Consider the following 14,901-nt stretch of genomic DNA (forward strand, 5'->3'; position numbering starts at 1 on the left):
GCCAAATCTATGCCCTTAGCTTTCACTATCATTTTAGGGCTTTTAGGGTTATATTCAGGTTTCGGTTTATCACACAAAAATCATTTTAACACACACATTGTTTACGTCTTGAGGCTACACTATTGAAACATTTACGAACTGGCCCCATTCGCTTCCATTGTAAGTGCCTCACTGTAATTTAGCATTTTTTAAAGAAGGAGGGACAAGTTTTGTGGTAATCAACATTATGCCACAAATGCTGTCGATTGAGCTTAACTTGCATTGAACCCGGAATATTCCTTAAATAACTTAGAAACACTAATCAGCAGAACCTATAATTAAACATTAAGTTATTTTTAACTCAAGAACACTAAACAGACAAATATGGTTTTAATAGGAAAAGGGGTCTTTGATGAACCTAAAGAACATTAAAGAACCTTTATTTCTAAGAGTGTTAGTCAACTATTGACACGTTCCACTAATGTGTATGCAAAAAGTGTCTGAATACTTTTCTGTCTTAATTTTGAACAGTTGGTCAGTCGTTTTAACACTTAAAAACATATGCAACGTATTATTGTGCATGTTTTGCACACACAAAAAAAAAAAAAAAAGAAAAAAAAAAGAAAAAAAGGCCTTCTTTCAAATAAATGATACTTGATCTTATATAATGACATCCATACAATTTGTCATGTGTGTAACTTCAAAGCTAATGACCATTCCTACACGACCAGCATTTCTGAACGAATGTCCTAAGAAAATATGAGCATTCATTAAAAAAAATTAAGTGCGTTAAAATGTGAATTCCTCGGTGTCCCTGAGTGCGGGACCGTGCGCTCAGCACCGGCGGGACGGTTGCTTCAAACCCTCAAAGCCCGTTCAGCAGCCGGGCCAGCCTGGCACAAGCCCGCAGATAAAGGCTCAGATAGTGATTGAGAGTGATGCTTAAAAGGATTAGAGAAAGAGGGAGGGGGAACGAGAGGGGGAGGGAGGTTTACCATGAAGCTTGCTGCCCTTGAACACACGCAGGGCAAATCCGATCTAGTGAAGTAGTAGAGAGGACGCGTACAAGTCGACATTCTCACTTTTGGAGACTTCACAACACGCACACCCTCCTCCGGTAATTCAGCATCTCCTGCAGAACTAGGGCACCTCCCGCGCGCCTGTGTGCATCTCTCAGGGTGGTTGGAAAACTCTCCGGTAGATAGGGATAAAATAAAAACAAACACGGAAGGACCGCATCCTCGCTGCGGGAGTCGAAGCGGCTCCAAGTGAGCGGAGGACAGCGCGCGCGCACGTCACGCGCTCGGTGAGTACATCTCAACTACTTCAACAACCCGAAACGGGCCGAACCTCCCACGAGCATGTCACGGCGCCTTACTTTTGATTTATGCTTGAAACGCTGAAAAGTTGTTTCTGGTCTATTCAATCGCAAAATCAGCTCTCCCACCGCCATTCTCGGTCGATAAACGCGAGTTGTACCGAGGAAACGGTTTAATCATGGCTCCCTCGCGCCGTTTTATGGCGGGAGGCGCGCGACACACCCCGCGCGATGCCGTCCGCTCTGCGGAGGGAAGAACGATTTCCAACTGTCAAACTCGGACCAAATTTATCAAGTTTAGTCAGATTTACCTCAGATTATCCATCTTGTATGTCCTCCAGAGTGTGTAAGTGAAATATCAATGGTTGTTTTCAGTTTGTTTCCGACTTAAATGGATTCTGGTAGCGAAAGGAACTTACTTGATACATTTTGACGTAATAATAATAATAATAATAATAATAATACAAGAATTTTGATGACTTTTCTGTGCTACTTGGACCTCAGAAAATATCTAATTTGTGTTTAAACGTGGAATTAAAAGCAAGAATGTCGTCGTTTTAACACTATAATAAGTGAACGTGTAGTTGTTAGCTTAATGAGCCTATTTCTACCTGATCTAGAATCTATGAATACATCTTTAGGTTAACTGACTAAAAATTTTTACAGAGTATACTTGCACTATATTTGCAAAAACAGAGAGCACTCCTACCACTGATATAAATGTAATCTTAACTGTCATTAAAGGGATAGTTCAACCAAAAATGAAAATTCTCTCATCATTTAGGATGTGATTTTCTTTTCTCTGCTGAACACAAATTTTTAGAAAAAATATTTCAGCTTTGTAGTTCCATATGTAACGCTAGCCAGCTGGTAGGTAGCTGTGCAGTGTGTAAATCTGGTGAATTTACATATGTAGATGAGATATGTATTTACATTATTGCACTATAGGGGAGTACTGAGGCAGTTTAATTGTTCATGAGGAAAATGGCCTGAGAGTAAAACTGTTCTTGTGCCTAGATGTCCTGGCACTCAGTGCTCTGTAGCGCAGGCCAGAGGGCAACAGTTCAAAGAGGGAGTGGGCAGGGTGTGTGGGGTCGAGAGTGATTCTACCTGCACGTTTCCTCACTCTGGAGATGTACAGGACTTGGAGGGTGGGCAGGGGGGCACCAATAATCCTCTCAGCAGTCCTGATTGTCCGTTGTAGTTTCCTTCTGTCTGATTTGGTGGCTGAACCAAACTAGACAGTTATAGATGTACACAGGACAGACTCAATGACAGCTGAGTAGAACTGTGTCAGCAGCTCCTGTGGCAGGTTGAACTTCGTCAGCTGGCGAAGGAAGTACAACCTCTGCTGAGCTTTCTTCACATTGAAATCTATGTGGGTGTCCCACTTCAGGTCCTGAGAGACGGTAGAGCCCAGGAACCTGAATGACTCCATAGCTGCCACGGTGCTGTTCGGGATGGTGGGGGGGGTGGGGTGCGGGGGGATTTCTCCTGAAGTCCACTATCATCTCCACTGTTTTGAGCGTGTTCAGCTCAAGGTTGTTATGACCGCACCAGAAAGCCAGCTTATCAACCTCCCATATGTATGCAGACTTGTCAACGTCGCGGATGAGGCCGATGACCATGGTGTCATCTGCAAACTTCAGGAGCTTGACTGTGGGGTCTTTTGCAGTGCAGTCATTTGTGTACAGGGAGAAGAGCAGTGGAGAGGGAACGCATCCCTGAGGAGCACCAGTGCTAATAGTGAAGGTTCGGATGTGAGTTTCCCCAGTCTCACTAGCTGCTGACTATCTGTCAGAAAGCTGGTGATCCATCGACAGATTGGGGTGGGCACGAAGTGCTCAGTTTGGTTAAGAGAAGATCAGGCATGATGATTTTGAAGGCTGAACTGAAGTCCACAAACAGGATCCTTGCATAAGTCCAAGGTCTGTCGAGGTGTTGCAGGATATAATGCAGTCCCATATTGACAGCATCATCCACAGACCTGTTTGCTCGGTAAGCAAACTGAAGGGGGTCAAGCAGGAGTCCAGTGATGTCCTTCAGGTAGGCCAAAACCAGTCTCTCAAATGACTTCATGACCACAGACGTGAGAGTGACAGGTCTGTAGTCATTAAGTCCTGTGTTTTGGGGTTTTTTGGTGACCGGAATGATGGTGGTGTGTTTGAAGCAGCAGGGAACTTCAGATTGCTCCAGTGATCTATTGAAGATCTGTGTGAAGATGGGGGCCAGCGCAGACTTTCAGACAGGCAGGTGAAACACCATCTGGGCCTGAAGCTTTCCTAGTATTTTGTTTCCAAAATGACAAAGCTGTCTGAGTTTTCCTGTACACCATGGTTTATCATTATTGAAGGATAAAAATGTCCTAGTAGGGATGCACATATCCTCACAGAAACTGATATATGATGTCACAGTATCTGTGAGCTCGTCCAGGTCTGTGGCTGCAGCTTCAAAAACACTCCAATCAGTGCAGTCAAAGCAGGCTTGTAGTTCCAGCTCTGCTTCATTAGTCCATCTCTTTACAGTCCGTACTACAGGCTTGATTTTAGTTTCTGCTTGTAGGTCGGGAGAAGGTAAACCAGACAGTGATCAGAGAGTCCTAAAGCTGCATGTGGGACAGAGCGATATACATCCTTTACAGTGGTGTAGCAGTGGTCCAATATATTTCTTTCTCTGGTGGGGCATGTGATGTGTTGTTTGCATTTTGGCAGTTCACAGGTGAAGTTAGCTTTATTAAAATCTCCCAGAATAATGATAAGAGAGTCTGGGTGTTGTTGCTCCGTGCCTGTGATGTGATCAGCCAGCTGTTGCAACGCTGCATTCACGCATACTTGTGGCGGGATATAAACACTCACCAAAATAAACAAGGAAAATTCTGCGGCGAGTAGAAAGGATTACAGTTGATGAAGAACACCTCTAAATTAGGACATCTTCTTCAATGCTATTATATCTGTACACCAACTTTAACTGATGTAAAAGCATGTTCCACCGCCTCTCATTTTCTCTGATAACTCAGCAACGCGATCCGCTCTGAACAGCTGAAAGCCTGGCAGATGAATACTCGGCAGAGGAGTCCTAAAGCCGCATTGACAAAGCTTCACAAGCGCGCCGGCTTGCTTCCCTCGCATACGTCTTTTGGATCGCTTGTAGATCACCGCTGCACCTCCAACTAAGATGTCTAATAAAACGTCAGAATAATCAAACACTGGCAAAAAATTATCAGGTATGCTCTGCCGAATATTCAATCAGTTCATCTCTGGTGAAACTGATCGAGAAAGAGTGACAAAAAACATGACAAACAAACAAAAGTAACAAAAACGCTAGAGAGCTCCACACCTAAGCAGCCATCTGTGGTGCCATCTTTTTAGCTTTTCATATGATAGTTGTGGGTGAGAAACAGATCAATATTTAAGTCCTTTTCTACTATAAATTCTCATTCCTGCCCAGTAGGTGGTGATATGCACGAAGAATGTGAATCGCCAAAAAAAAGAACGAGAGAAGAGAGCGTTTAGGAGGTCTGGTGAAAGTGGTGATTTATAGTATAAAAGTTCATAAATATTGATCTGTTTCTCATAGACGCCTATCATGTGACTTCTGAAGACATGGATTTAACTACTGGAGTCGTATTATGTGATTTTTGGAGCTTCAAAGTTCTGGCCATCATTCACTTACATTGATATATTTTTCTAAAAATCTTTGTGTTCACAAGATAAAAGAAAGTCATACACATCTGGAATGGCATGAGGGTGAGTAAATTATGATAGATTTAACATTTTTGGGAGTACTATTCCTTTATTACTGTAAACACTGCAGAGAAATGGACAAAATCAAAATGTAGTTACTTTAGGAAACTAATGCAACATTCAGCACAGAGTGTGCAATATCTGCATCGCTGTATCTGCATGATATCGAATATACACCGCCTTTTTCTAAGTCTTGGTGGGGGGGGGGGGTGGCAGATTAGACCGTCAGCTAAAAAGCATCACTTGAAAAACAGGCTGACATCAAGAAAGATAAGGGAAACTGAGCACTAAATTGTCTGTGTTTTGATTTCAGGACCTTGGACAGCGGCTGCTGAAGTCATATTGGAGTAAAGGATGGAACTTGACGGCTATTTCTGATTCTTGCTTTCAGAGTTTCGCACCCTTGTACTCGAGTTCTAGCTTGTAAATATGCTCTGCAGCGGCATGCACAAGGATCTGCTATGGATGTAGGTTCGAGAGAAAGCATCAGCATCTTTGACCAAGCACATCAGGACAGTGTCCAAGCGCACAAATATAAGATTTGCCCTCGCAGTGCAAACGACATAAAACTCAATACATTAGATTTACAAGGATTCCCCCCAAACGTATAATTATAAACACCCTTTTTATGCACATATTTTTCTAGATTTTACTTTTTCTCTTGGAATAAATCAAAGCATGACCGTGGTGAGGTTATGGGATGCTTTAACTTGACCACCGGTGCTGCTGTTCCATGTTAAAGCGTCACCCCTCTGTACCCACGGTGGTCCCTCTCCTGTTTCTCTGGACCCACGGAAATCCTCTCTCGGTCGCGCGACTGCCATGCGTGCATGCACCGGGCTCCTCTTCCTGCTTGTGCACCTACTGGCGCGAGCCCGAGGCCAGTATGACCAGTGCAAGTCGCTCGTGAGCACAGACGAAGGCGCCATGTGGGAGCATTATGCGTGCCAACCCAAAGCCCAGTTCATGAAGGAGTACATGCGCATCCAGGTTGAGCCACCGGGCATCACTTGTGGGAACCCGCCGGAGAGATTCTGCACACTGGTGAGTTTTCAAAACTGATTGTGTTGCATTGGAAAAAAGTTTTCATAAACTTACTTAAGAGGCAGTTATTAATATTTTGGAGATAACTATACTTAAAAGTTTTTTGTTTTTTTTATAGAAACAATAAAATGTTCCTAATACAGAAATCAAAAATACAATAAACGTGTGATTTAAATGCACAACATGCTGATTACTACTTATCACAATTAGAATCTCCCTCTAAATCCTCATACAATACAAATTGAAAGTATGTACTTTGTTGGTAATTTTAAAGTTAATATACTACCATGCACTGTGCTACTACCAAATACTACCAAATCAAAAAATCAAAATACCCCAAACATCCCAACATGATCACACGGGAAGTCGGCATGCTGTTTCCGAAAGTTCTGTTACCCTAGGATCGGCTTTTTTCAGTTGCGTATTTTTTGCATTTGCATTTGCATTTGCATAAGTATAGGCATTAGCATTATTAAGTTCCAGGATCATACATAAAAAAATAATAATAATTCCTTGCCACTTTCTTTCAATTCATAAGCTTCAACTGAAGCCATCACAAACTCTCTGCTGTAGTGTAAGTGATACAGAGCAATATTTCTCTAAAACAGTGCATGGATGCACACTTCGAAAATCCAACAGAAATAATTTACCATCCAGGTAAATTTCATATTATTTTCTACATGTATACTGTGAGTGGAGGCACATTAAGAAGATTTTATTGTCATAAGACGCTCACTAGCCTCATCTGTGTGAAGTTATATCCAATATTACAACTACGTTGCCATGACAACAAAACCCTGTAATCACCGTATTTTATTGGCTAACTTTACACAGATTAGGTTAGTAAGTGATTTTATCACAATAAAATCATGTTAACATGTTTAAAGGAGGGACAAGAGGAAATAATATTTTGTGCTCATCAACATTATGTAAATAAGGTCCAACATTTTAAAGTTCCAAAAAAAAAAAAAAAAAAGCACATAAGGGCATCATAAATGTAATCCATATGATTTGAGTGGTTTAATCCATGACTTTTGAAGTAATACGATTGTTTTGGGTGAGAAACAGACCAAAATTGTAATCCTTATTCACTACAAACTTGACATCCTACCCAATTGGAGCACAGTACAATATTCAAGACAGTGATTCTTCGATGCTGCACACAGTTGCCAGGTGCCCAATCCCTGTATTTATTTATGTATTTTTTTATTTTTTTATTTTTTTTACATTTTATCCCCTTTTCTCCCAATTTGGAATGCCCAATTCCCACTACTTAGTAGGTCCTCGTGGTGGTGCGGTTACTCACCTCAATCCGGGTGGCGGAGGACAAGTCTCAGTTACCTCCATTTCTGAGACAGTCAATCCGTGCATCTTATCACGTGACTCGCTGTGCATGACACCGTGGAGACTCACAGCACGGGAGGCTCATGCTATTCTCCGCGATCCACGCACAACTTACCACGCGCCCCATTGAGAGCGAGAACCCCTAATCGCAAACACGAGGAGGTTACCCCATGTGACTCTACCATCCCTAGCAACTGGACCGATTTGGTTGTTTAGGAGACCTGGATGGAGTCACTCAGCACGCCCTGGATTCGAACTCACGACTCCAGGGTTGGTAGTCAGCGTCATTACTTGCTGAGCTTCCCAGACCCCCCAATCCCTGTATCTTTATATATCAAATAGACATTGCATTTTCATTTTCTAGTGTTTATAATCAACCTTTTGGCGACTGGGGGGCATTTTAAAAGTTTTCCAAAAAAAAAACAAACAACCCACTACTATATAATTTTAACTCTGCATTTTCAAAATAGCCCAGATGGGCGTAAAAACCTGGCAACACTGTGTCTGGCTTGTGTACAGCGCTCATGCGTCAAGCACGAGTACGTGTGTGAATGAGCTTCTCTCATGAAATTACGGATGTCAAGGAAACTACAGATGTCAAGATTTAAAGTGAAAAAGGACTTAAATTTTGGTCTGTCTCTCACCCAAAGCAATTATATTGCTTCAGGAGACATGGATTAAACCACTCGAGTCATATGGATTACCTTTATGATGCCTTCATGTGTTTTTTGGAGCTTGACATTTTTGGATCCCGTTGACTTACATTGCATGGATAAAAACACATTATACATCCTTCAAAATATCATCGTTTGTGTTCCACAAAGGAAAGAAAGCCATGAAGAGATAGCATGAGGGCCAGTAAATGATGAGAGAATGATCATTTTTGGGTGAACTAACATAGGACAATATGTGGAATAAGTAACATGGTAGTGCAATAATCCGAGTCACAATTAGTAACCAGTTAGGAGGGACCTCAGGTGGATGTATTTGCACAGGTTTACAGTTTGTTCTCCGAACCTTTTTGACCACCAGCTGTGGTGTCCATGCAAAACAATTGGTGCTTGCAGAACGGTGCCAACCAGCAGCCATCATGGGGGCGTAGGTCTAGAAGCAGTGTTAATTTGAGCAGGATCTGCCGTGCAGGTCACCGACCGCAGCAGAAAAAATGCTGCTGAGGTCAGCACACATGGACAGCAGAAGGCCGAGGTGTTGCTCACCCACATGGGATTGTTGGCAGAGTTAGGCGCGCAAGGACAGAGGAACGGGAGGATGTCAAATATCGCCTTGTTAACAGCAGGGTCAGCGGGTTATTCTCAAAGGCACAGAGGTCATGTGTTTACGAGGTCCACCTTGGGTATAAGAAATTGAGACTTTAAAGTGATACGAATATTATGTAAGTATTAGTGATAGTGATGCTTGGCTTAGTAAAGGGAAAAAAAGAGGCAAAAGGAAAAGAAAAAGGGCCAGAAGGAAGTCAAAAGAGAAGAGAGGGAAGTGGAGAGTGCAGGCTGGAAAGAGTACTAGAGCTTAAACAAATACTAGTATCAGGGGAAAAGAGGTAATACAACACTGATTAGTCCAGATCAAATTATCCAGGCACTGCAAAGTCATGCATAAACACACGTACAGTAGATACACAAATACACACACACAAACTTTGTTTATTGCAGAAGATTGTGAAGGAGTTGAGCCTTTTAACAAAGGAGGTCCTGAATGATTATGGAACTGAAAATACAGACAGTTATTAGAGGTGGAAATGGACACTGCTTTCAGACATGTAACAGTCAATGATCTGTTTAATGTTAGGCAACTCTATTCTCTCTCTCTCTCTCTCTCTCTCTCTCACTGTCTCTCACACACACATACAGAAATTCTCTGTCATCATTTAGTCATCTTGATGTTGTTCCAAACCCATATGACTTTCTTCTGTGGAACACAAAAGAAGATGCTTAGGCACAAAACAGAACTTTTAACTCTTTTCCAAATATTGAAAGCATATAGTGACCAGGGTCTGTCAAGCTACATAAAGGACAAAAAAGCAATGTAAAAGTAGTCCATATGACTTGTGCGCTATATTTAGTGAATAACGACTTCAATCTGTTTGTTCCTCACACAAAGCTATTGTATGGCTTCGGAAGACTTATATAGTATAGTATACAGGTCATATGGACCAGTTTTAAGATGCTTGACCTGCTCACTATATGCTTTTGCAGTATGAAAAAGAGCAGCGTAAACATTCTTTTCAACTTCTCAGTTTGATTTTCACAGAACAAAGAAAGTCACACTGGTTTGGAACAACATGAGGGTGACTAAACAATAACAGAACTTTAATTTTTGCGTGAACTCTCTCTTAAGATCCCCTTAAATGAGTGCACACACACACAAACACAAACCCTTGAGTCTTGAGTTGTTCTGCTGGAGTTCTGCTAATGGACTTGCCTCTGGAATGTTCCTCAGGACGTCCCAAGGTCTTTAATATTAATGGGGTCCTTAATGGCCCCACACGCAAGCATCCACAGCATGCCCAAGCGTTTCCCTTTTACATTCTAGACATGACGAGGGCAGGCAGGCGGGCAGAGTCAGCACTTTACAACAGACGTGATCCTCCATAGCATGTCTCCTTCCAAGAAAATGACAAACTCATATGAAAGAGAAAAAGAGGGGAGGAAACCAAGTTCTGCAAACTGATATAAGAACTGCAACATGGTTAAAGTATCTGAGAGAGTGAAAGAAATTGTTTACCCAAAAATGACAAATCTGTTATCATCCTTTAGAATCTATGAGAATCCCGTTACTACAGCATACCAACATTTTTGCAAAATGATTTTGGTGTGGCTCGTTGTGTACCACTTTCCTGATGAAATAAACACTAGATGCGCTGCAACAATGACAATTCTCTTTCACGCATATCACGAGTAAAACGGCAGATTTTAAGCTTATAAACACTTTTTTAATCTGTTCCTCACACAATGCTAACTTATGACATTTATACACTTTTACTTTAGCACATAACTTGTGAGGCATTACATTTTAACGTTTGCATTAGGGATGTGTGTAACGACAAATTTCTTTGACTTTTAAATGTCAATTTTGGAGTAAGAAAAAGTAAGAAACCCTCAGAAAACAGTTAAAAAACATTGTGTGTTTATGCGACCGATTTAAAATACTTAATCTTTTTCAACAGCCACAGACACTAAATTCTGCTGAAAAGGGGCATTTATCTGCGATTTATCTTGCATTATGATAATTGTACATTAATTATAGAACATGACACGCATTCACTGAATCAACATTAGTGAATACAGGCATATTTAATGAAAACAATTGAATATATATATATATATATATATATATATATATATATATACACAATATGAATAGTGCAGGACCAATAGAGCAAACCTAATAGCCTGTTCTAAATGGAATACACCATTTAAAAGTTACTTAACATATCAAAACAGTCAGGACATTGTTGACAGGAAAGCCAAACCTGTAAAAGATGAAAAGAGAAAAAGATGCATTGAAAAGTTGCACATATTTCACAACGTGCATTAGCCAGTGATCTAATATTATAGCTGTTTGGTAAAGAACGTTAACCAATAACAGTTTAAGTAAAGACTCTGACTATCAACCCTAGAGTTCGTGAGTTTGAATCCAGGGCGTGCTGAGTGTCTCCTGCCAGTTCTCCTAAGCAACCAAATTGGCCCGGTTGCTAGGGAGGTTAGAGTCACATGGGATAACCTCCTCGTGGTCACTATACTCTCGGTGGGGTGTGTGGTGAATTGTGCGTGGATGCCGCGGTGGATGGCGTGAAGCCTCCACACGCGCTATGTTTCCGCAGTAACATGCTCAAGAAGCCACGTGATGAGATGTGTGGATTGACGGTCTCAGACGTGGAGGCAACTGAGATTAGTCCTCCGCCACCCAGATTGAGGCGAGTCAGTACATCACCACGAGGACTTAGAGTGCATTGGGAATTGGGCATTCCAGATTGGGGATGTTTATTGTTCTAAACATCGACGTGCACACAGAACAAAAGATAGTTCAACCAGTTAAGCAGTCGGCACATACAGTAGCCTTCTAGGTCAGCAGGGCAAAATTAATTTGAATAATAAAAAACAAACAACATAAAAAATAAAACTTTGATGTTCAAAATTAACGTTAGCGTAATTAATGTCAACATGGTCCAGTGAAAGACGGGATGCCTTGCCTGAGGCAATTATCCTGTGCTTGAAAAAGCCCGCTTGGCAGGGAAATAACTTACATGCACGCACAGATTTAAAGACTCAAAGGTGAAAACATCCATAGCGACTTGCAAGCCAATGTTTTGGAAATCACCAAAGTGATTTTCATAGCTACTTTTCTCATCTTGCGAGAGGAAGATTTTGAATAGTTTAATGGGGAAACATAATGACTGACTTGTAATTCAAGTAACAAGTGACTGAAGTAACAGACTGTATTTACTGTACCGTCATGTCCTTCTAAACCCATATGATTTTTCTTTTTATGGGGAACTCAAAATAAATTATTCAATGGGGACTGGGATTGGAAAAGAGCAGTGTGAACATTCTGCAAAATAACTTATTTTGTATTGCACTTTAAAAAAATACACGTTTTGAATGATAAGAGGGTTGATGTTGGCAGTTTTTTATTTTATTTTGGGTGAACTTTCACTTTTAGTGGTACAATATTAAAATGTTTTGGAATGAAATTAAATATTATAGCCTTGATTTGAGGTTGTGTGTAATATGCTAGACTAACACATGATATTATAATTGTTAGTGATCATGAACTTTATTTTTTAATTAAGTCATAAGAGTGTGATATTTCTTATTGTACACATTTCGCAGCAGCTGTCACTCAATACTATTGTTGTTTGCTGCTCTTATGTTTTGTGTTTGTGTCTGTTGTTGTGTAAGTGCTTGCAGGCTTTATTCCTATGCATATCCCTGTGTCTGTCCCAGTTTATGCCATAGTTTTTATTTTGTTTTCAAGTGCTCTATTCTAAGCTTGTTAGTATTTCATGGAAAGAGAAAATGACAGAGAGTGTGAGAGAGAGAGAGTGAGAGACAAGGAGAGAGAGAGAGCTCCCTAAAGAAAGGGTCGAATCGAAGCTTACTTCAGCGGAAAAAAGGAGCACACATAGACACACATACACACACTAAACAGGCATGTGTTGTTCATGCATGCAAGTCTCTGAGAGCACACAGCCACGATGCACATGAAACAACAAGATGTGTTAACGTGAGAACATATGGGTGTGAAACGTATAGGTGTGTGTGTATGAAAGTAAAAAAAAACTCCCGCTACACTACGGTGCTCTCTGATTTAGAGGCACAAATGAGCCAGTGCTATAAATAGAAATGAGAGAGAGAGAGAGAAAGAGAGAAGGGGCAAGTGAAGAAGAGAGAGGGGTACAAACAGGAAGAAGAGAGAAATGATCGAAGATAGGAGACATCCTTCACACTCTCAAACTGCACTTCACTAATGCTGCGTTTGAAATAGCATACTACCATACTACTTTTACAGTTTCTAGTAGCAGTATATATGCATAGTTCTAGTATAGTATAGTTAAACTATATAGTTCAAATGTTCTGGAAACATAGAATACCTGGATTACAGAGCTCCTTAGAGGACATGAAGGGAATTTATTTTTTAAAATAGTTGCATTCTTTCGCAAAAATGTTTGCATTCCCTCGCAATTGCTTTATTTATCCATTACAAAAATTAATCATAGTTTTATTACAATAACCTAACAATGGTATTTATAGTAAAACCATAGTAACCACAAAATTTAGCATGATTTTAATGATAAAACCATAGTATTAATATAGACAAACCAAAAAATGGTAATGTTTTATAATAGTACAAGTTTGCTTTGGAGTACTGTTTTCTTTTCGTGACAGTTATGTTTGAGTAAGGAGTGTTTTCATTCATAGCACAATAGTTATATGATGCGCTTACTAGTGTAAAACTGCTTTAAACTGGATAATAGTGGAAATATTCCAATCTACTTATCAAACTGTCTGCCCTGTATTTTGTAATATCAATAACAATGAAGATGATTGATCACATGGTAGGTATTACTGGTACTGTTCATGCTGAATGCTAATGCGAAGAACTTATGAAGACATTTTCCAAAAGCTTTGACCTAAATGTTTTTCATTTCGAAAAGACTAATATGTCCGCAAGCAGTTTTTGATGCTCCAAAAGTGTTATTAAGGGACTGCTTTTTAAAGTTTTGCCGTCTCACTGGATCGTGTCGTGAAATGTGGTTGCAACATATCTTCCACCTGCTTTTTTCACACTTCATGCCTCACACCTGCGCCGAAACACCAGGTGAGCGCTGCTGTTAGTACTTCTGTTTGCTGGTGTGTTGTTTTTATCTATTATTTAATGTGCTCCTTTAAAAGTTATTTACACAAACTATTTACCAGAGTGAACAATATACAATATTTCTGTAGTTGATAGATTATGAAATTAAAGGGAAAGTTTTCCTAAAATTGAAAATTCTGTCTCATTTATTCACCCTGTTCTTGTTCCAAAACAGTATGACTTTCTCTCTTCTGTGGACCACAAAAGGAGATGTTAGGCAGAACATTAGCCTCAGTCACCATTCAGTGTCATTGCATCTTTTTCTTCTGTACAATGAAAATAAATGGTGACTGAGACTGTCATTCTGCCTAAAATCTCCTTTACCGTTCCACAGAAGAAAGTCACACAGGTACATAAAACAAATTAAAATCAATCATTAATAGCAAATAATAATACATCAAAATGTTAAAATATATTTTATTCTCCACATTACTGCAACAATGCAAACCATGTAGTTTTGAAGTTTGTATATGTAGTCAATCTGTGTCATTTAGATCCAAATTTGCAGGGGAAGTTCACCAAACTTGGTACACAGCGAAAGACAGAACCTCCACATACGTATATGCTTACGTTTCCACTCTCCATCATTTGCATGTGTATGAATGAAATGACCATACCATTGTCGAGTTTCTAAGTGCTTTCACAGTAATGGAGATGATACCCATGGAAAGTGTTTCAAGTCAATGGCAAGTCAGGCCACTCAGCAGCCATGTTTGTAATGTATTCAGGACGCAAGTACAGCTCCTGTCTACTTTAATGAGGAAAGACCAAAATCTCCAAGAAGGTTGGTCAAGATTACGATCAAATAACATATTTAAAATCAGCAGTAAAATCTGACAGCAATGGTATCATAAGATTCTTTTGCTCAGTTAGCATTAACTAAAATGCTATTTTTCAGGCTGGTCCAGTTAATGTGCATATGCGTTTTCGATGAAAACTGACAGATGATGTCTCTATCAAAAAGGTTATTGGCTCTTTTAATGATGTTTCTGGGACCTCCATTCCAACAGCCGCCATATTTACCATTATGATTTCTCCAATTCATTAGTATATCAGTGAGTCGTCTCATCCTATACTGTCTATGGTTGCAGATCAGTC

At 40.2% G+C, this 14,901-nt stretch overlaps 1 protein-coding gene across 4 annotated transcripts in view; it reads left to right on the top strand.

Annotated features, from left to right (window-relative positions):
- Nucleotides 1-1,039: 1,039 nt before the first annotated feature.
- LOC127430465 (netrin-G2-like) overlaps nt 1,040-14,901 on the top strand; it is an 88,794-nt gene continuing 74,932 nt past the window's right edge. For all 4 annotated transcript variants that reach the window (XM_051680247.1, XM_051680248.1, XM_051680249.1 and 1 more), the window contains exons 1-2: nt 1,040-1,285; nt 5,354-6,084. In XM_051680247.1, coding sequence (XP_051536207.1) covers nt 5,863-6,084 — 222 coding nt within the window. In that variant the 5' untranslated portion in view covers nt 1,040-1,285; nt 5,354-5,862. The remainder of the gene's footprint in view (nt 1,286-5,353; nt 6,085-14,901) is intronic.

Source organism: Myxocyprinus asiaticus, chromosome 40 (assembly GCF_019703515.2).
Source record: "Myxocyprinus asiaticus isolate MX2 ecotype Aquarium Trade chromosome 40, UBuf_Myxa_2, whole genome shotgun sequence".
NCBI classification, from domain to species: domain Eukaryota; kingdom Metazoa; phylum Chordata; class Actinopteri; order Cypriniformes; family Catostomidae; genus Myxocyprinus; species Myxocyprinus asiaticus.